This window comes from Aquarana catesbeiana, linkage group LG12 (assembly GCF_042186555.1).
Source record: "Aquarana catesbeiana isolate 2022-GZ linkage group LG12, ASM4218655v1, whole genome shotgun sequence".
NCBI lineage: Eukaryota > Metazoa > Chordata > Amphibia > Anura > Ranidae > Aquarana > Aquarana catesbeiana.
The window spans coordinates 117,760,111-117,783,469 of record NC_133335.1 but is presented as its reverse complement, the minus strand read 5'-3'; the positions used below and the strand labels follow the sequence as shown (position 1 = coordinate 117,783,469).

Here is a 23,359-nt window from a genome sequence, read left to right as displayed (position 1 = left end):
AAATAAGTATATAGACACTTACTTGTACCAGTGTCTGGCCTTAGGGGTAATTGGGTACGGCGCCAACAACTGGTCATTGAGGTCCACCTCTCCCATATTAAGGTTATATTCGTGGACACAGAGGGGTTTCTCCACAACACCAGTCACTGTAAGAATTTGGACCGTCGTGTCTGTGTGAAGGGAGGACAGAACGAAAACATTCTTATTATCCCTCCTCTTCACAGCGAGCAAATTATTACACTTCAAGCAGGCTCTCTCCCCCAGCCTAAGGCGGGAATCTACAAGCTGCTGAGGTAAGCCCCGGCAATTAGATCGCACGGTGCCTCATGCGCCAATTCCATGGTCAAACAAGTGACTAAAAAAATGGCACGCTCGTGTAATAATTGTCCACATATAAGGGGTACCCCTTTCCGAATAAGGGTGACACCAAGTTCCACACAATCTTACCAGAGCTCCCTATGTAGTCTGGACAGTTCTCTGGCTCTATGTAACTATCTCTTCGCTTGTAAACCATAAAACTATATGTATAGCCTGTGGCCCTGTCACAGAGCTTATACATCTTGACCCCATATCTGGTACGCTTGCTGGGAAGATACTGTTTGAATGACAAACGGCCAGAAAATTTAATCAGGGACTCATCAACGCAGACAACTTGATTGGGAGTTAACAAGGCTGCAAACTGCTGGTTGAAGTGGTTTACGAGGGGCCGAATTTTGTAGAGCCGATCAAATCCAGGGTCACCCCAAGGACGACAGAGTTCATTATCATTGAAGTGCATGAACCACAAGATCTGCTCGTATCGTGTCCTGGTCATGGAGGCAGAGAAAACAGGCATATGGTGAATTGGGTCAGTGGACCAATATGACCGCAACTCACTCTTTTTAGTTATGCCCATGAGGAGGGATAGGCCCAGAAAGGTCTTAAATTCGGAAAACGGAATAAGTTTCCAATACTCTGGCAAGGGTCAGCTGGGGGATTAGCGGCGATGAATTGACCAGCATATAAATTGCTTTGGTCCACAATAGATCTATAGAGATCTTCCGTGCAAAACAGCGAATAAATTTAAGTGACGTAAAATCAACCGTTTCCACCTGAATTCCGGGTTGGCCAGTGAATGGGGGAAGTATGGGTGCTGCAGAAGTGGTGGGCTCCGGATTAGGATTGGCAAATGCAGCAGGAAGGGCACTATGGGCTCGATGGGCCTGTCTTTGTCTTCTTGGTGGCTGCGGGACTCTACTCGTAATAGTCACCTCAATAGCTTGAACTGCACTTATGGGACTCACCACGTGATACTGCAGTGCTGGCTGTACGACCAGGATGTACTAGGCCGCTGGTGCATGCCAGTTCACCAGAACGATGAGCGGCAGAAGAACGGGGTCGGAGCACGGACCACAACTCCGTCGTCAGAGCCATCTGTCAGGGTGCCGCTGCCATCTACCGTTTCGTATTCTGAGCCTGAATCTGATAGATGAGCGACTTCCTCTTCACTATCTGTCATGCTCAGAAACGTGTAGGCCTCTTCACTAATGTACCTTCGATTTGACATTTTGGTCTATAAATTTACTGGTACAGTAGTGAGACTCATAAGAAAAAGACCTTCTGACTGTCAGCGACTGCTTCAAATGCTACCAAAAAACTGTTAGCGTTCGCAGGGATCAGGCCTGACTCTGTGAATGCTGAAGTTATGTGTGTTGTGTTTTTGTGACAGTGATCGATTGATACTGCACTTGGGTGGGCTGGGCGGAGGGGCTAAACGCAGGTGCTAAGCAGGTATCTGGGATGATCCCACTAATGCTGCGTTTTTGGGAACCCTAAACTGCTGGGGACGCTAATATAATTCTGATCAGATCAGATATTGATCCGTTCAGACAGTATACTACTAAGGAAGGTGTATGGTGCATGCCTGGGTGTCAGCACTACTGGCACTAATCTGACGCTGCCTGGGGCGACGCAGACCCTGACTGACGCTAAAACCTGATGTCACTCGCCGGGTGATCAGGGGGTTAAAACCTTTATTGGGGTAATATACGGCGGGTGCCCTGGCGCTATAAAAAAAATATCTACAGTGGGGACGGAAAGTATTCAGACCCCCTTAAATTTTTCACTCTGTTATATTGCAGCCATTTGCTAAAATCATTTATGTTCATTCTTTTTCCTGATTAATGTACATGACATTTTTGCAGATTTATTGAAAAAGAAAAACTGAAATATCACATGGTCCTAAGTATTCAGAACCTTTGCTCAGTATTTAGTAGAAGCACCCTTTTGATCTAATACAGCCATGAGTCTTTTTGGGAAAGATGCAACAAGTTTTTCACACCTGGATTTGGGGATCCTCTGCCACTCCTGCTTGTAGATCCTCTCCAGTTCTGTCAGGTTGGATGATAAACTTTGGTGGACAGCCATTTTTAGGTCTCTCCAGAGATGCTCAATTGGGTTTAAGTCAGGGCTCTGGCTGGGCCATTCAAGAACACTCATGGAGTTGTTGTGAAGCCACTCCTTTGTTATTTTAGCTGTGTGCTTAGGGTCATTGTCTTGTTGGAAGGTAAACCTTCGGCCCAGTCTGAGGTCCTGAGCACTCTGGAGAAGGTTTTCGTCCAGGATATCCCTGTACTTGGCCGCATTCATCTTTCCCTCGATTGCAACCAGTCGTCCTGTCTCTGCAGCTGAAAAACACCCCCACAGCATGATGCTGCCACCACCATGCTTCACTGTTGGGACTGTATTGGACAGGTGATGAGCAGTGCCTGGTTTTCTCCACATATACCGCTTAGAATTAAGGCCAAAAAGTTCTATCGTGGTCTCATCAGACCAGAGAATCTCATTTCTCAACATCTTGGAGTCCTTCAGGTGTTTTTTTTTTAGCAAACTCCATAAGGGCTTTCATGTGTCTTGCACTGAGGAGAGGCTTCTGTCGAGCCACTCTGCCATAAAGCCCCGACTGGTGGAGGGCTGCAGTGATGGTTGACTTTCTACAACTTTCTCCCACCTCCCAACTGCATCTCTGGAGCTCAGCCACAGTGATCTTTGGGTTCTTCTTTACCTTTCTCACCAAGGCTCTTCTCCCCCGATAGCTCCGTTTGGCCGGATGGTCAGCTCTAGGAAGGGTTCTGGTCGTCCCAAACACCTTCCATTTAAGGATTATGGAAGCCACTGTGCTCTTAGGAACCTTAAGTGCAGCAGATTTTTTTTGTAACCTTGGCCAGATCTGTGCCTTGCCACAATTCTGTCTCTGAGCTCTTCAGGCAGTTCCTTTGACCTCATGATTCTCATTTGCTCTGACATGCACTGTGAGCTGTAAGGTCTTATATAGACAGGTGTGTGGTTTCCTAATCAAGTCCAATGAGTATAATCAAACACAGCTGGACTCAAATAAAGGTGTAGAACTATCTCAAGGATGATCAGAAGTAATGGACAGCACCTGAGTTAAATATGTGTGTACCACAGCAAAGGGTCTGAATACTTCGGACCATGTGATATTTCAGTTTTTCTTTTTTAACAAATCTGCAAAAATGTCAAAAATTCTGTGTTTTTCTGTCAATAAGGGGTGCTGTGTGTACATTAATGAGGACAAAAAATGAACTTAAATGATTTTAGCAAATGGCTGCAATATAACAGAGTGAAAAATTTAAGGGGGTCTGAATACTTTCCGACCCCACTGTAACTAACCAGCGTCACCCGTGACACTAATACAGTGATCACTGGTGACGGGGTGATCAGGGGGTTAAACCTTTATTAGGGTGGGTCCCTAGACCTATCTGGGCCTATCACCAAGTAACGGAACACTTATTAGTGTCACTAATGATACCAGTACAGTGATAAAAAAAATACACAGTGACAGGGAGTGAAGGGGTTAACTGGAGGGCAATCAGGGGTGAAACGATATGGGTTTTTCTCTGGCCGATGCTGATATTTAGAAATCAGGGCGGCCAATATATGATGCTGATTTTTGCGGCTGATTTTCTTTTTTTGGCAGGTGGCACTGGCAGGTGGCATTAGTTGGCACTTGTTGACACTGGCAGGTTTCACACTGAGCCGATGTGTCAGTTTCAGTTACACTATCAGTAACTAAATGCAGAGACCAGCTGTCAGAATTCAGCGTGATGTCGGGGTGAGAAGGACCGGGGTGGGCGGGGCCCTGCAGCTATCAAACACCAGCCAGTGATTGGGCTGCATAAGAAAGTGGGCGGGGTCACATGCATGTAGTGGCCTGCCCAGATCCCATCCCATTGGTTGGTGTTTGATAGCTGCTGGGTCCCGCCCACCCCCGACATCACGCTGAATTCTGACAGCTCCTCTCTCTGCATTCAGTTGCAAATCAGTTTTACACACGGAGCATAGAGCCGCTCAGTGTGTGAAACTGTCAGTGTAGTGTGGGGAAGGGAGGTAATCGGCCGATTTTGCACAAAAATCGGCCAATGCCAATTTCTTAAAAAAAGGCCAAATATCGGCCGGCTGATACATATCGGTCGACCTCTAGGTGAAATATGTGCCTATGTGTACTGATGTTAGTGTAGTGTTGGTGCAACTCACAGTTAGATGTTATCTTTCCTCTCTCTGGAACGAAAAGGATTCCACGAGGAGAGATGACATCACTTCCCCTGTCTGCGTTTACAGTTACACAGGCAGGAGAGGATTTCATTTGTCAGGACCGATCAGCAGGTCCAGGCCATAAATCATTGGCCTGGACCTGGAGACTGATTGGTTCTACAACGAATCCAATCGTCGCTGCCGCCCGATTCGCCCACCCGTGCAATTCTGCCGCAGTAAAACTGCGGCGGCTGGTCAGGAAGAGGTTAATACATAAAAAAGCAAAGTGGAAGTTTAATTCACCATTAATCCCATTAAGAGACACAAGTTATTTTGCACCAGGGAAGAAGAGTTTATATGAGGATTGGATAAAGGATACAAATGCAGTTGAAGGGCATAATGCAAAATGGGAAAATGCTCCTCTTACAAGATATAAAAACACAAGAAAGAATTGATGATGATAGATGAATGGCGGTATTTTCAGTTAAAGCACTTTGTAGTATCGCTACCGCAACCAATCTGGAAAAAATGTATTACCACTAGAACAGATATGTAACTCTAAAATTACTAGACATGGTATCTCCCGAATATATAAAATACTGGAGACGATAGCGGTAACTGAAAAACCACAATAAATCGAAAAATGGGAAAAGGAGTTTGGGTCACAGGTGAACGAGTGTCAAATAAGGAAATTTTTAAGAATGGTACATAGTTCTGCAGTAGATATAAACACTATAGAAATGAATTACAAAAGCTTATCCAGATGGTATGTAACCCCACATAAAGCAAATACAGTATTTATCGGCATATAACATGCACCTTTTTCCTCTTAAAAAGAGGGGAAAATTGTGGGTGCGTGTTATACGCTGATCTCTGCTGTCTGTGAGGGGAAGAGGAGCGAGCGCCGCCGAAAAAGACCGAGCTGCGTGTACTGTGTACTCGGCTCGGCTCGCAGTCCCGCCTCCCTGCTGTCTCTGAGGTAAAGAGGAGCGTGCGCCGCTGAAATAGACCGAGCCGAGTGTACTCGGTTAGGCTCGGCTCCGCTCGCAGTCCCGCCTCCTAGCCTTTAAGTCCCACCATTGGACCAGTGTTGTGTCCATCATAGGAGCCGGGCCAAGGGACGGGACTGCAATTTTGGGCAAGGCTGCAGATGGACACTGATAAGGCTGCAGATGGACACTGATAAGGCTGCAGATGGACACTTAAAATGTATATTTTTTTTCCCTTAAACTTCCCTCCTAAACTTGGGATGCATGTTATACGCCGATAAATATGGTAAGTACCAAACAGGAAAATCATCAAACTGTTGGCGAGGTTGTCATGTCCTAGGAAATATGGCGCATATTTGGTGGGATTGTCCAAAAGTAAAAAAAATATTGGAAAGAAGTGTCATCACTGATTAAGGAGATTATGAAAATAGAAGTCCCTGAAGAATTATGGTATTGTTTATTCCATAGTATAGAGACCCCAAGAAAACAGTATAAAAACACTCTACCACACCTAATGAACGCAGCTAAATGTTTATTCTCACTACACTGGTGGGAACAAGAAGGTCCCACAGTTATAGACTGGATCAGGAAAATTGAATTTAAACATAAAATGGTGTACCCAAGAAGCAGTTACTGTGAGGAGGGCAAAAAAGTGGAGGGAAGTGTGGAGAAGCTGGACTGAATTTAAAAGAACAAGGAAATACAGTGCCTTGCAAAAGTATTCACCCCCCTTGGCTTTTTACTTATTTTGTTACATTACAGCCTTTAGTTCAATGTTTTTTTTTAATCTGAATTATGTGTGATGGGATCAGAACACAATAGTCTAAGTTGGTGAAGTAAAATTAGAAAATAGATACATAAAACTATTTTTCAGAAATAAAAAATGGATACCGTATATACTCAAGTATAGGCCGACCCGAATATAAGCCGAGGCAAAAAACTGGGAAAACACATTGACTCGAGTATAAGCCTAGGGTGGGAAAATGCAGCAGCTACTGGGTAAACAATGCCCATCTGCAGCCACACTGTGCCCAGTTGCAGCCGTACCTTTTATTACTAAAACAGCATGTGTCTCCCGCTGTGTAATGCATTCTGGTCGGCCATCCATTGTAAATAAGCCCCGCCTCCTCCTCGTCTGTGATAGGTGGAACACTGATACAGTTTCCCAGCATCGTATCAGTTTTCCTCCATCACCGACGGACGAGCAGGAGGCGGGGCTTTGTTTCAATGGACGGTTGAACAGAATGCATTACACAGTGGGAGACACATGTTGTTTTAGTAATGAAAGGTGTCTCCCGTTGTGTAATGCATTCTGTTCAGCCATCCATTAAAACAAAGCCCCGCCTCCTGCTCGTCCATCCGTGATCAAGGAACACTGATACGATGCTGGGAAACTATCAGTGTTCCGCCTATCACAGACGAGGAGGCGGGGCTACAATGACACGCTGTTTTAGTAATGAAAAGTACGGCTCACTCGAATATAAGCCGAGGGGGAGTTTTTCAGCCTAAAAATGGGCTGAAAAACTGGGCTTATACTCGAGTATATACGGTAATTGGCATGTGCATATGTATTCACCCCCTTTGTTATGAAGCCCATAAAAAGCTTTGGTGCAACCAATTACCTTCAGAAGTCACATAATTAGTGAAATGATGTCCACCTGTGTGCAATCTAAGTGTCACATGATCTGTCATTACATATACACACCTTTTTGAAAGGCCCCAGAGGCTGCAACACCTAAGCAAGAGGCACCATTAACCAAACACTGCCATGAAGACCAAGGAACTCTCCAAACAAGTAAGTGACAATGTTGTTGAGAAGTACAAGTCAGGGTTAGGTTATAAAAAAAAATATCAAAATATTTGATGATCCCTAGGAGTACCATCAAATCTATAATAACCAAATGGAAAGAACATGGCACAACAGCAAACCTGCCAAGAGATGGCCGCACATCAAAACTCACGGACCGGGCAAGGAGGGCATTAATCAGAGAGGCAGCACAGAGACCTAAGGTAACCCTGGAGGAGCTGCAGAGTTCCACAGCAGAGACTGGAGTAACTGTACATAGGATGACAATAAGCCGTACGCTCCATAGAGTTGGGCTTTATGGCAAAGCGGACAGAAAAAAGCCATTACTTTCAGCAAAAAAACAAAATTGCACGTTTTGAATTTGCGAAAAGGCATGTGGGAGACTCCCAAAATGTATGGAGGAAGGTGCTCTGGTCTGATGAGACTAAAATTGAACTTTTTGGCCATCAAAGAAAATGCTATGTCTGTCACAAACTCAAAATATCACATCACCATCCCCACAGTGAAACATTGTGGTGGCAGCATCATGCTGTGGGGATGTTTTTCAGCAGTCGGGACTGGGAAACTGGTCAGAGTTGAGGGAAAGATGGATGGTGCTAAATACAGGGATATTCTTGAGCAAAACCTGTACCACTCTGTGTGTGATTTAAGGCTAGGACGCAGGTTCACCTTCCAGCAGGACAATGACCCCAAACACACTGCTAAAGCAACACTTGAGTGGTGTAAGGGGAAACATGTAAAATGTGTTGGAATGACCTAGTCAAAGCCCAGACCTCAATCCAATAGAAAATCTGTGGTCAGACTTAAAGATTGCTGTTCACAAGCGCAACCATCCAACTTGAAGGAGCTGGAGCAGTTTTGCAAGAAGGAATGGGCAAAAATCCCAGTGGTAAGATGTGGCAAGCTCATAGAGACTTATCCAAAGCGACTTGGCGCTGTGATAGCCACAAAAGGTGGCTCTGCAAAGTATTGACTTTAGGGGGGCAAATAGTTATGCACATTGACTTTTTCTGTTATTTTGTCCTATTTGTTGTTTGCTTCACAATAATAATAAAAAAAAAAATCTTCAAAGCTGTGGGCATGTTCTGTAAATTAAATGATGCAAATCCTCAAACAATCCATGTTAATTCCAGGTTGTGAGGCAACAAAACACGAAAAATGCCAAGGGGGTGAATACTTTTGCAAGGCACTGTATGTGGAAATACTGGGCAATGATGAAACAACTACTGTCCTCTACTACAGAAAAAACCCTTCAATCTTCCTCCAACTGGGAGGGAATAGTCACTTTACAGGATTACAGAAGCACAAAAAAAGACTTTGTTTTTGGCCTTTTGGAGGGGGGGAGCCTAAGCTTTTTTTCTACACTGTGTCCTGCCTTCCTGTGGATGAGTTCTTTGAGGACAGAAAAACGCCTAGATGACTGAACCTTTTTTCACCAGAAAAGTTTTTTTTCTTTGTCTGCTGTATAATCCAGAATCAAATTCTAATTCTGGATCAAAGAGTAGGTCACCTGAAAACAATATTCCGCACAGCTTTACTTTTGAAGACGAATCTCTAATGCTTTTAAGTCACAAGGTGGAACTGGTGAAAGCTGCTGATCTGGCAGACATTCACAGGGGCTGCTGATCTGGCAGATATGACCTCCTGTTCTCAGAGGTTTGATCTTTCAGAAGCCTGAAAGACAAAATGAACAAGTCCTGGCTAAGACACTGTGCCAAGCCCCAAACAGCACCATGCTCCCCAAATTGCCCAAAATAGGTGAACTTGGAAATGACAAACCATTCCATTGCCCAGACATGCCCCAGCCACAAGGGAAAAAAAAAAAACTCAAACAGACCAACCAGAGTGACCCACTGCCGCTCTCCCTACCTGGGCTTTGCTGGTGCCAGTGGCTGTCACTGCTGCTGTTAAGGGTCCTGCTTCATCTATTCTGAAAAGCCTGCAGCCAAAAAGTGTGGCTTTAAATGCTGGCTCCGGAGTCCCAGGATGCCAGTGTGCTGGACCAGAATCTAAAATTGCAGCCAGAACAGATGCTGCACACCTGACCCGAAGTCCTACCCCTATCAGAAAGGATACGAAAAGCCGCCAGAAGTGGCAGAGGTAAATTTTCTAGCCAGAAGAAACAAGGCGCCACCTGTCCAACAAAACTCAGTTCTGTCCCTGCAAGAAAAATGGGGATAGACCTCCAGGCAGTACAGGCTCTCCCCAAGCACAAAAAAGGGGAGGAGAAAGAGCCCAATCATCCCTCACCCATACTGAGGGGATGCCTGGGAACCCTAAAGAAAAGGAAAAGTAAGGGGAAACACTACTCTTTCTGTCCTGAAAGATCATAGCCTCTCCACAGTTCCACTGTGCTCCTGCCAAGCTGAAGGGAAACACAAAAAGTGAAGATATGTGGAGAGAAGCTTCCTTTTATAATCTCAAGGTAGACATGTTTCCTGTGTTTGATGGGAGACACGCTATGATCTCTCAGGCGCTGTCCTGAAAGACAATTTGGAAAAAAGATCTTCAGAGAGGCTCAAAGAAGCATCCAACACTTTCAGACATTAGCACAGAACTGAGGCTTAGTTGAGCTGGGAGGGATTATGCCTGGACGGAGACTCCTGCTTTTTTTCTGGCCAATGTCCATTCACCTTTGTCTAATTTGGTTCTCATCTAGTTTTAAGACTTGCACGAAAGGTCATATTTATGCAGAAATATAAAAAAAAAAAAAGGGTTCACAAACTAACATACCACTGTATAAAGAGAACGCCTAGAAGAGCAACCGGTTTACATTTTAAATTAAAACAATTATATTTTTGAGAAATACAAATGTCCGAAAAGGGGCAATGCAGATAAATAGGTCTTTAAAAAGGTAGCCAAAAATGTTTAGCAATTAGGTATTTTACCTTCTCCTTCTGTTCTGGTGTAACGTGATTGGTTGCAGATTTTATCTTCTGTAATTTTTCCTGATGTCTGCTACATTCCGCCTTCAGCTCCTTAATTTCTTTTAGCATCTCCCCATTTGTCATTGATTTATTCAAATCTTTTAGCTCTACAAAAAGAGAGGCTTTTATATTACAACTGTACACAGGTACAGGCAAAAAGTATTGTCAAGGGGATATTTTGCTAGCCAAAAAAAAAAAACACGCAGATAAAATATAAAATAGAATATAAGGGATGTCATTTTATACATTCAACTCACTGTTGTAATAAACTGTTGGATAAAAAATATATGTACAGTGTTAGCAAGGTAAATAAAGAAGCCAAAATATATTAAAAAACTGATGCCTTGAAATGGCAACTACATAAAGATTAAAAAAATGCAAGTTTTCAGAACAGGCTGAAAAAACATTGACGGAAAAAAAAAAAAAAACTTACAGGGTGGTCGCCCAATGCTTCAAAACAATGCATTCCTTGCACAACCCATATTGCAACAGTTGATAGACAATTGGTAGCTATTCTGCAAACCATTTTATTTAATCACAAGGTTTGTAAATCTACAAGTGTTATGTTAAAAATGCTTCAGCCCCATAAGATTTGGCTGCTCAATGACCAGGCCATTTTTTGCGATACGGCACTGCGTCGCTTTAACTGACAATTGCGCGGTCGTACGACACTGTACCCAAACAAAATTGACGTCCTTTTTTCCCCACAAATAGAGCTTTCTTTTGACGGTATTTGATCGCTTCTGCGGTTTTTTATTTTTTGCGCTATAAACAAAAGAAGAGCGACAATTTTGAAAAAAAAAAAACACAATATCTTACTTTTTGCTATAATAAATATCCCAATTTTTTTTATCAAAAAAACACATTTTTTCCTCAGTTTAGGCCGAAATGTATTCTACATGTTTTTGTTAAAAAAAAAAAAAAAATTAAAGTTAGGTACCGGTAACGTCTTTTCCTGTAGTCTTTCAGGACAGCCACTATAGAGAGATAGTCTCCTCCTCTTCCTCTAGGAAACACTGCGCCAGCCCATAAATTCTCTCCTCCCCTGCCGGACCTCAGTTTTTTCAAGATCACCTCCGGCCAGCTGGGGAGACACAAGAACACATTAATAACATACCATGCAATATCATCATGCTGCGTTCTGGTCTTTTACAAGACCCCCCAAAGCTTAGGGTGGGTAACTAGGGCTGTCCTGAAAGACTACAGGAAAAGAGGTTACCGGTACGTAACTTTAATTTTCCCTTTTCGTCATTCAGGACAGCCACTATAGAGAGGATAACCGAGCACTTACTAATTAGGGTGGGACTACAGCTTGCAGAACTTTTCGGCCAAAAGCCTGCTCACCTGCCGCCACCAGGTCCACTCTGTAATGTCTAACGAAAGTCGAGTAGCTGGACCATGTCGCTGCCTTGCATATTTGCTCTGGCGTTGCTCCAGCCTTCTCTGCCTGGGAAGTTGCCACGGCTCTGGTAGAGTGTACCTTTATACCCCTAGGGATCTCCTTACCTGCTAAAGAATATGCCTGCCCAATAGCTAATCTAAGCCATCTGGCAATCGTGCGTTGAGACGTCCTTTTCTGGTCCCAGAAAACAAAATAAATAGAGAATCGGACTTTCTTATTGTTTTAGTCATCTCTAGGTATTGTAGGATACACCTCCTTACATCTAAAAAATGAAATTTCAGTTCCCTTTCTCCTGAAGGATTGGAACAAAAAGAAGGTAGGACTATTTCCTGGCTTCTGTGGAAGCCTGACGCCACCTTAGGCAAAAATGCTGGATCAGTCTTAAGGACTATCCTGTCTGGCAAAATAACGCAAAAAGGAGGTCTAATTGATAATGCCTCAATTTTGCTGACTCTCCTGGCAGTTGTCACTGCTACTAAAAACACTGTTTTTAAGGCAAGTTCCTTTAACAAGCATTTGTCCAATGGCTCAAAGGGAATTCCCGTAAGGTTCCGCAATACTAGAGATAGGGCCCACCCGGGAAAGGGTGGACCTCGGGTAGGTCTCTGTCTGGACAGTGCCCTAAAGAATCTGACCACCCATGGATTGGTAACCAGAGACTTCTCCAGATAAGCACTGAGTGCTGAAACCTAACTTTTAAGGGTACCTACGGATAACCCCCTGTCTGCTCCACACTGCAGAAACTCCAACACAGCTATGGGACTCTGCACTGAGGAGTTTTCTATGCACCATTTGTTGAAAAAGAGCCAGACCTTTTTATAAATCTTACGCGTCTCCTTTTTCCTGCTGTTGAGGAGGGTGTAGATAATCTCTGTGAAAATCCCTTAGATTTTAATATACCCTCCTCAGTAGCCAGGCCGCTAATTTCCACTGATGCACTTGTGGACAGAGGACTGGACCTTGTGAGAGAAGATCCTCCCGAGGTGGAAGGAATAGGGGCGGCTCCGCTGCTAACTGACTGAGAATTGAAAACCATGCCCTTTTCGGCCAATGTGGAGCTACTAGAATGAGAGGTGCTCTCTAGTTGAAACTTCCTCAGAACCGCCGGTAATAGCACCGGAGGAGGGAAGGCATAGCATGTCTTGAAATGCCAATTCTGGGTTAATGCATCCACCCCCAGTGCTCCTTCTCCTGCATTTAGGGAGAAAAAACAGTGGGTTTTCGCGTTGTCTCTTGAAGCGAAAAGATCCACTTCCGGGGGTCCCCACTTTTTGGATATGAGATCGAAAACCTCCTGGTTGAGGGCCCAATCTCCTTCTCTTAGACTCCTCCAGCTGAGAAAGTCTGGGATTACATTCCTCTCCCCTCTCAGAAAAACCGCTGAGAGTGAGAGAGTGTTGGTCTCGGCCCATTTTAGAATGTCCGATGCTAGGGCCAGCAGACTTCCGCTTCTGGTGCCTCCCTGTTTGTTTATATAGGCCACGGTAGATGAGTTGTCTGACCATACCTGTATATGGTGGCCCTGAAGTTCCTTTTTGAAAAATCTGAGGGCTAGGCCCACTGCCCTCAGCTCTTTCCAATTGGATGATCTTTTCAGTTTGTCGCCCTTCCACATGCCCTGCGCTAGAAGGGATCCCAGATGTGCCCCCCAGCCTTTGCCACTTGCGTCCGTGGTTACTATCTGCGGAACTGGGATAAGCCACAGACGTCCCTGCGACAAGTTCGCTTCCTTCCTCCACCACCAAAGAGATCTCTTTATCTGATGAGGAACCTGTACTAAGGTGTCTAGATCCCTCTGACTGTGGTCCCATACCCTTAGTACATATGACTGCAGGGGACGAAAATGTAATCCTGCCCACTGCACTGCTGGGAGAGTAGAGGTTAGAAGGCCTAGCGTTGACATTATGGACCTTTTGGAAACCAGATGGTTGCACTGGAGGGAGAAAACTGCTCTGTCCAGCTTTAGAATTTTTTCCCTTGGAAGAAAAACTCTCAAAAGCGTAGTGTCCAGCAGGTACCCCAGGTACATAATGCACTGTGAAGGAATGAGACTGGACTTTTCTAAGTTCAGCAGCCACCCCAAACCTGTTAGTACCTTCTTTGTTAGATCGAGATCCTTGATCAATTGTTCTGGGGATACTGCAAATAGGAGCAGGTCGTCCAAATAGGCTATAACTGACACTCCCTGGAGTCGCAGGAAGGCCATAGCCTCTGCCAGGACCTTGGTAAATATGCGGGGCGAGGAGGATAGCCCGAAAAACAGTGCTTGAAACTGTAGATGCAGTATTGCACCCTCCAGGTCTATTGCTAAACGGAGAAACTTCTGAGAGGTTTCTGCGATAGGGACGTGTAAATACGCCTCTCTGAGGTCCAGAGACACCATGAAACAATTGTGTGGTAACAGGGCCCTGACCGTAAAAATTGACTCCATGCGGAATCTTTTGTAGCAAATTGACCTGTTTAAGGGCTTTAAATTCAGAATCAATCTGAATTTCCCTGAGGGTTTTTTCACCAAAAATACGTGGGAATAAAACCCCTCTCCTTCCTGCCCTTCTGGTACTCTGTGAACTACGTTCTGAATCTCTAGTTCCTTCAGGGCGTCTAACAAAGCCTTGGCCTTTGCCGTGCAGCTGGAAAGCTGCGTGACAAGGAACCTTTGCGGGGGGGCCTTGTGAATTCCAGGAGATACCCCCTTCTTATGATCCCTAGGATGAATCGATTGGGGGAGATGGTCTCCCACTGTGGAAGGAAGGCCCCCAGTCTTCCTCCCACCGTACTTAAGGAGTCATTGATCTTTACGGGCTTTCTCAGGAGGGCGAAAAATCGCCCCTCCTCTGCCCTTGCCTCTTTGGCCCCAAGTTTTCTTCTGCCCCCCTTGTTTGGGAGTTTCCCTGCGCTTTTGCGGACGAAACCCCTTCTTTCAAAAAATAAAAAATGGGTTTATTTGGCGCTACTTAAAAACCTAAGTGTTAGGTCTGTACTGTATTTAAATCATAACACTCTTATATATCTATATGGCATACAATATCATGGAGTCCATTCCCCATAAAATATTAAATATGGAGATGAGATGAATTATATGGGTGTATCCACGCTGTTATAATGATTAAAGGTGTGCAATATTGAGACCAATATAAGTATATATAACAATATGCCCCACAGCGAAAGGTTACAACACAACAAACCCTACTGGAGCTGGAGGCTATACCTCAATATGTGAACTATCAAAAAATATTCCATGTACTACAAAACAACCGTTTACATAATTATCTGCATACATAAATAATTACATAACCGCACATATGGTGTGCATCAGGGGGTGGAGGTTGCTCACAGACCAATAAGAATATTGCATACAATGCACCTAGGTCAAACTGCCTTATTCACAAGCCATATATAGATCAATTTATGGAATAGAAATCGCATACACGCATAGCAGTTCGTATTATTAATAGTTGCAGCAGTTACATCTCAATAGAGTATAGTAGTCCCATATATTAACACTATGTCAAGTTAGGAGTTTCCCAAGGGTGACTTTGGTGCAGAGACAGTTGCCTGGTGACTTTGGTGCTCCCCCTTGTGGTTGCCTACTCACCAGCTCCCGGAACCCCTACAGGGGTAATGCGCCTGTAGTATATTAGGATTGAACTCTCTGCTTGCTGCGGTGGGTGCCTTCGGTGTAACCAGATCCCCAAACCCCTTACAGGGGTAGTACGCCTGCAGTATTTATTTAATGTCACTCAGTTGTCCTAAATGAGGCCGTTTACCGTAATATAGGCACACGCAATCAGTGCCCACAACACTTATACACATATACATAGATAACATCACGTACAGTAATATCCAAGTAGGATATTATTGGAGATCCCACCACCACATTATAGGTGTTTTCCACTATTGAGTACAATTTTTCACTATACAGGGTACCCATTAAGTGGACCCTATGCAGGAATGTGTGACTCATATTCCTTTTATTTTTAGGACCATATGCGGTGGTTTGGAAGTAGGCATCCACCATTTATGCACCTATACTCACTTATTTTTTATTTATTTTTTTGTATGACAGTAATTTTTGTGGGGCAAATGGAGATTTGGTTGGTCATATACTATATAGACACCATCATATCCCTCCCCTCTTTAGGCTCCTTATGTCCCCCCTTCCATAGGTAGTAATACATCTATAGTAATATAAATTTACATTCTAGTTATATATGTACTATTGGTAGGTGTCCAAGGACGCCTCAATATTGCTGGTATCATTATGCTATCTTCTATTTTTCTGGGCATGGAATTGCACTCTATGGTATGTAATTTTATTGTATATTATCTTAGATGTATCGCATATGTACCCCTTATAACATCGGGTATTATATCTGACTGATTTATATGTTTTTCCCCCTGTGTACCAGCAGGGGTAGCTCCCTCAATTGCATACACTATGAATGAATATTCTTTTTGTTATATCTTAGCGGAGAGCGCTTCCATGATCCTTATTTTACCTTTTCCTAATAATCTTTGCTAAAATGGGAATGCACACCTGATGCATAGATTTCCTAATTTGGCCGATGGGAAACTATCCTGGATTAAACTATTTGAGTAGCAGCCCCCTAGCAGATATATATGTAAACCTCTGCTCGTATCCTCTGCTGAGGACATCATGTGACGAAGCGCGCACAACGGCACCGCGCTCTTCACGTCTCCTCCGGGCACACGAGAGGGTGGAATGCTGCATCAGCGTCTGGCTGTCCTACCCCCCATCTCGTTCTATACTCTGAAGGAGGGACTTTTAAATTTTGTCTATCTGTCAGGAATTATTGGTATCCTAGCCCAGCCATTCACTGGGTAGGAATACACAAGTTTTTGGGACGTTTTTTATATATTTTTTTATATTTTTTATTATTTTGTTTTATACATGTTTTTTAAATAAAGTGGCTTTACTTTATTACGCTATGGAAGCTCTTTTTATTATCTTTTGATGCACGAGGGATTGCAATACCTTCACCTAATAGGATATACAGGAGGCATCCATCGCAGAAAGCAGCAAGCGGAGAGTTCCATCTACATCTTACTGCAGGCGTACTACCCCTGTAAGGGGTTTGGGGAGCTGGTTACACCGAAGGCACCCACTGCAGCAAGCAGCGAGTTCCATCCTAATATACTACAGGCGCATTACCCCTGTAGGGGATTCCGGGAGCTGGTGAGTAGGCAACTATAAGGGGGAGCACCAAAGTCACCAGGCAACTGTCTCTGCACCAAAGTCACCCTTGGGAAACTCCTAACTTGACACAGTGTTAATATATGGGACTACTATACTCTATTGAGATGTAACTGCTGCAACTGTTAATAATACGAACTGCTATGCGTGTATGCGATTTCCATTCCATAAATTGATCTATATATGGCTTGTGAATAAGGCAGTTTGACCTAGGTGCATTGTATGCAATATTCTTATTGGTCTGGGAGCAACCTCCACCCCCTGATGCACCCCATATGTGCGGTTATGTAATTATTTATGTATGCAGATAATTATGTAAGGGGTCGTTTTGTAGTACATGGAATATTTTTTGATATTGCACATATTGAGGTATAGCCTCCAGCTCCAGTAGGGTTTGTTGTGTTGTAACCTTTCGCTGTGGGGCATATTGTTATATATACTTATATTGGTCTCAATATTGCACACCTTTAATCATTATAACAGTGTGGATACACCCATATAATTTATCTCATCTCCATATTTACTATTTTATGGGGAATGGACTCCATGATATTGTATGCCATATAGATATACAAGAGTGTTATGATTTAAATACTCCTCAAGGCTATCCCGGTACAGACCTAACACTTAGGTTTTTAGGTAGCGCCAAATAAACCCATTTTTTATTTTTTGAAACACGCTTGACAGGGCACCTAACGTGGGTACTCTGTGTAAGGGGGGCAGCAACCTGTGGTTTCTTGCCCTATAGACCTGTCCTAAGCGCAGTTTTATACACGAGTCACTGATGAAACCCCTTCTTTGTCTGTGCTGGGGTTTTCCGCTTGAGTGGGAAGGACTTCTTTTTGTTCGCTGTACGGTCTAGGACTGTATCTAACCCAGAGCCAAAGAGTAGATCACCTGTCAGGGGTATCCTGCACGATTTGACCTTAGAGGCGGTGTCGCCCGGCCAAGTCTTCAGCAAGTGCGCTCTTCTGGCCGAATTAGCCAGCGCCGCTGATCTGGCCGACATACGGACTGGCTCTGCCGAGGCGTCTGCAATGTATGCGATTCCTCGCAGAATTGTGGGGAAAGAGGCTAGGATAGTTTCCTTGGCCGTGCCAGCTTCAATGTGCTCCTGAATCTGGAAAAGCCAGTGTTCTAAATTGCGGGCTACCACGGTAACAGCCATTTCTGGCTTTAAGTTACCCACTGTTGAGTCCCACGTCTTTTTAGTAGTGAGTCTATCCTTTTGTCCATGACATCCGATAAGGCCCCCATATCCTCAAATGCCAGGTCTGTGTGTCTAGAGACCTGAGAGAAGGCGGCGTCCAATTTGGGATTTTTATTCCAAATGGACGCTGGATCCTCTGAAAACGGAAACCTTCTCTTAAGAGAGCTAGAGAAAAAGGGCTTCCTCTCAGGATCCTGCCACTCTTTTTTCCACCAGAACTTCATTTACTGGGAAAACTTTTCTCTTTTGATCTCCCAAGCCCTTGTACATAAGGTCATGGAGTGATAGGGGTTTTTTATCCTCGTATATACCGAGGGTTGTATATATTGCCCCTAGGAGATCTTCCACCTCATCCAAGGACAATTTATACCTGGAGATTTTCCTGGACTCCCCGTCCTGGTCTTCCCCCTCTGATTCCTCATGGGAGTCAGAAGTGCCACTGTCTGGTTGCCTTTGCTCCACCCCGGAAGGACCTGAAATCTCCTCTGTCATAACTATATTAGTAGATCTGGCAGGTGCAGAGCCCTGAGCATGAGGCGGGGTTGTGTCCTGCTGAATGGGTTTAGAGGGAAGCTGAAACGTCTCAAAAAGCGTTTTGAAAGATGAAAAGGTGGATGACAGCTCTTTCACAGAAGCTGCCAAACCGGACTGCTGCTCAGATTCCCTTTCCTTAACCAGGGAGTCTATGCACTCTTTACACAAAACCTTAGTCCATGCTTCCCCTAAACTGTCTCTACAAGAGGCACACTTCCTTTTAGAGACATGAGTGGACTTTGTTTTTTCTGTAGATTTCTGAAATTACATACAAACAACATATTACATTCAGCATGTTTAATGGAAACAACCCTGGGAGTGCACCAGATCCACCTCTTAGGGAACTGAGACACCCCCACCCCCTGACCACCCAGGGGGTCTGCCACCCCTCTAAGTAAGGAACCATACATAAGGGGGAACAATCCTTAGATAGAGAGGACCCCTCCCCAGGGAACTCTTACCTTCAGAAGGCTGGAGATAACGTCCGTATGAGTTGCAGCATCTGCCTCAGACATGACTGCAGGTGGTTGCCTGTGTTGAGTCTCACGCTGTCTGCACGTGTAACGACTCACTCCAGCCCTGAGCCCGGCCCCCTATCAGCACCGTGACCCGGAAACGGAAGCCGCGGGTCAAAGGGAGACGTCCGCCCTCCGCCGGAAATGACGTCACCCGTCGTCCGGCCCGCTGGTTCCAAAAATTTGCGGCCTGTACAGAGTACAGGGAGAGCGGACTGTCTCCTTGCTGCGGCCCTGTGGACGCGATAGGGGTCCCCCACAACCTGATGCCACGCTCGACAAGGAAGGGGTGGCTTCTGCTGCGGTTATGTACCGCCATTCTTATCCTGGAAGCCCCTGCTTCCCTAGGGATGCTTTAAGAGGCCACAATCTCCCTGACTGCAACAGGCCTGGTTCCTATGCACAGTGTCTCCCCACCGGAGGAAACGCTAATAACTGAGGTCCGGCAGGGGAGGAGAGAATTTATGGGCTGGCGCAGTGTTTCCTAGAGGAAGAGGAGGAGACTATCTCTCTATAGTGGCTGTCCTGAATGACGAAAAGGGAAAAATCGTAATAAGCGTATATTGATTGGTTTGCGCAAAAGTTATAGCGTCTACAAAATAGGGGATAGATTTATGGCATTTTTATTATTTTTTTTTTTTGGTTTTTTTTTTTACTAGTAATGGCAGTGATCTACCATTTTTATCGGGTCTGCGATATTGCAGTGGAAAATTGGACACTTTTGACACATTTTTGGGGTCGATAATTATACAGCGATCAGTGCTATAAAAATGCACTGATTACTGTATAAATGTCACTGGCAGGGAAGGGGTTAACACTAGGGGCGATCAAGGGGTTATCTGTGTTACCTAGGTGTGTTCTAACTATAGGGGGGATGGGACTATCTAGGAGGAGAGAGAGAGATCGGTGTTCATACATGGTAGGAACACACAATCTCTCTCTCTACTCCCCTGAAAGAACCGGGATCTGTGTGTTTACACACAGATCCCGGTTCTCGCTCAGTCACGAGCAATCGCGGAAGCCCGGTGGTCATCGTGTCCGCTGGGCACTCGCATCGGCTCCGGGCACACGCTGCGGGTGCGCCCCTAGTGGCCAAAAGGCGAAGCAATTTAAGGCAACGTTGTTTCGCCCAGCCGTGCCATTCTGCTGCAGTAAAACTGCGGCGGCTGGTCGGCAAGAGGTTAACCACTTGCCTACCAAGGTACATTACATTTATTTGCAGACACAAAAGATGCAGCGCTAAATAAGTTGTGGTGAAAAAAGAGTGACTAAGGAAGACTAAGGCAGAGTCTCATAAAAATATCAATATGTGATCAATGGTATACATATGACATGAACTTGTGAATAATATTGAAAAAAAATATTTGTGGGGAGACTGATTTCCCTGGGCTGGGCGAGATTGCCCTAATAGCAGTCATCGCCATCTGGTAAGCATATTTTATTACTCACCTTAGGTGTGAAGCGACACAGATGATAACCCTTTGTTTCCTGGCACTCTCACAGATGGATGCTTTTTCTTGTTTACTATATGGACTCTTGTCTTATGGGACTATCTTATCCCTCTTTATACTTTATTTGTAAAGTGTATTTTTTCAATATTATTCACAAGTTCATGTCATATGTATACCATTGATCACATATGAGACTCTGCCTTATGCTGGCCATACACTATACGAAAAATCGGCCGAAAAATTGTTCGTATGGACACTTCGTTCGTTTTTCGGCAAGTTAGTGGGTACAAATCGATAATCGTTTGTGACGTTTTTGTGGAAAAAAAACGAACGGCATGTTTGGAAAATTTCTGCCGAACGTACGATAAACTGCAAGGTTAATGTGTTTCCCGTCCGAACTGCCTGCACTAGGTATATGTAAAAAAACGAACACAAAATTATTTATTCATGTCCACTGAACAGATTATCGGACATTATATGATGGCACGATCGTTTGCGGTCACGGTCGAACGTCCGTTTTTCGAAAATGGGTTCGGCCGATTTTCTGTATAGTGTATGGCCAGCATAAGTCACTGTTTTTTCACCACAACTTATTTAGCGCTGCACCTTTTGTGTTTGCAATTGTATTTTGGAGTTTGATGCTAGACTTCTAGGTGCTGGCAGCTTTATTTTATACACTGATTTTTTCATTACAAACACCTATTTGTGATTTGTTTTTTTCAAGCGCAGCTTCAGCCGTGGGCTTTTGTTTTTCCATTCTACGTTACATTTATAAATGGTTTGGTAGACAAGTGGTTAAATCAAGCACAAAGCTGCTTTTGCAGCTGTGAGCTTGGTATAGGCTTTAAGAGCGGTGAACAACTTTCCAATAAAAAGGGATCGGGCAGGTCAAAAGAGTTCCAAATACGCTTCTGCACCATCCCTCCATAAAGAATAGGCAGAAGAGGGTGCCCCCAGCTAAGTCTAAACAGTTTTATTAAAGTCAATGATAAAAGGAATTAAAACAATTTTTACTTCGACGGTGGCACCCTCTTTTGCTTACTTTTTATATGTACATTAGAGTACTCAAGACCTGGTCCAGAGGAGCAGCAACTATCTTCAGTGTGGTTTAGAGTCTATATTGAACTTAACCTTTGTGTCCCCATCTATTAAGTCTCTCAATGAATATACTGTATTTTATCCCTTTTACCTTCCCATACTATCACATAGGGGGCTTCTTAGCCCCCTTGTCATAGCAATAAGGTAAAAAAAATAAAAAATAAAAGTGTAGAAGAAAAACTAATTGCATAAATTAAAACATAAAAAAGAAATGTTAAATCACACAGCTCAGAGTGACCACGTCTACATAGACATCAATTGCATCACACATGTGAGGTATCCTCAAGAACTTTGGAGTGAGACATAATTCTAGGGCCATCGTTCATGGTTAACCACTTGCTGACCATCCTATAACAGTTTTTTTTGTCTGCGGACAGACGGAATGGCGGTCTGCCTATGTAAACAAGATATATATAGATAGATCTATCTATCTATCTATCTATCTATCTATCTATCTATCTATCTCTCTATATATATATATATATATATATATATATATATCTGCCTTCTTTTATTCTAAAGAAATGGCGGTTTGTCTGTATCCATGTGAATCTGAATGGGAGTGATTCTATTAAGGAAAGTGGCAGAATCTGCATCACTTTAGATAGGATTTCCCTTTGGGAATATCTAAACAAAAATGACATTTTTGCAGGGGATGTCCAAAATCGCACTTGTATCTTTATGCAGACTTGTGGGAAAATCAGTGAGCCAATCACATAAGCGAAAAACATTTTCAACCATGCACAGAACACCTACAGGTTGCCATATTGCATTTGTCATGAAATTACAGCACTGCAGATTGAAAAATAATTTTTAATGACATTCAATTACATTACATTATATGACTTGTGTAGCAATTGTATTCCCTAGGGTCTCTGCTAAAAAAATAATGTTTGGGGGTTCTAAGTGATTTTCTAGCAGAAAATACTGGATTTTTACCTGTAAGCAACAAGTGTCAGAAAAGATTTATTCTTTAAATGGTTAAACTGAGAATTCCTACATGGAGTTCAGTCTTTTGATAAAAAAGAACTTGAAGAGATACAATGTATCTTCTTATCAGACTTGGCAGGCTGCCCAGAGGAGGAGAGAAGATAACTTTCAGGCAACTTGCATTGACTCTATTACAGAAGTCATTTGCAAGTCACGGCTGAAGTTACAATCGGCCTTTTTTATCAGCACAATCGGCTGATGCCGATTAAGTAAAAAAACGCCAAATATCGGCCGATATATCGGCCAGCCGATATATCGGTCGACCTCTATCCACGATGCGGCATAATCGATTGGTGAATGACATCATCCCGACCTGCCTTGCCCCTCCTGGGAGAGCGCTCTGAGCGTGCTCTAATTATATGTGTTAAAATAACTGTCTTAATAAAAATCTCGTCTTAAAGTACATTAAGTGCACCACGGTATGTGCTTTTTAAAAAATATGTAGCTATATACTGCATTTCTCAGTGTCCTCGCTGCTCATGTGACTGCCGTCCTGCCTCTCTTCTGATCTGCCAGCTACAGTCAGCAGGCGGGGCTAAGAATCTCCTGCTGACGTCAGCTGGGATGGAGCGTCGAGGACACTCTGAGAAATACGGTATGTAGCTACATATTTTTTAAAAAGCACATACCGTGAGGCACTTAATGTATTGTAACACGGGATTCAATAAGACACAGTAATTTTAACACCTGT

The 23,359-nt window shown here is 43.9% G+C and overlaps 1 protein-coding gene across 5 annotated transcripts in view; it reads right to left on the bottom strand.

Moving 5' to 3' along the window:
- Window positions 1-23,359, bottom strand: part of PSMC3IP (PSMC3 interacting protein) — a 560,448-nt gene that overhangs the window by 148,206 nt on the left and 388,883 nt on the right. For all 5 annotated transcript variants that reach the window (XM_073608293.1, XM_073608292.1, XM_073608291.1 and 2 more), the window contains exon 5: window positions 10,215-10,360. In XM_073608293.1, the coding sequence (XP_073464394.1) occupies window positions 10,215-10,360 (146 nt within the window). The remainder of the gene's footprint in view (window positions 1-10,214; window positions 10,361-23,359) is intronic.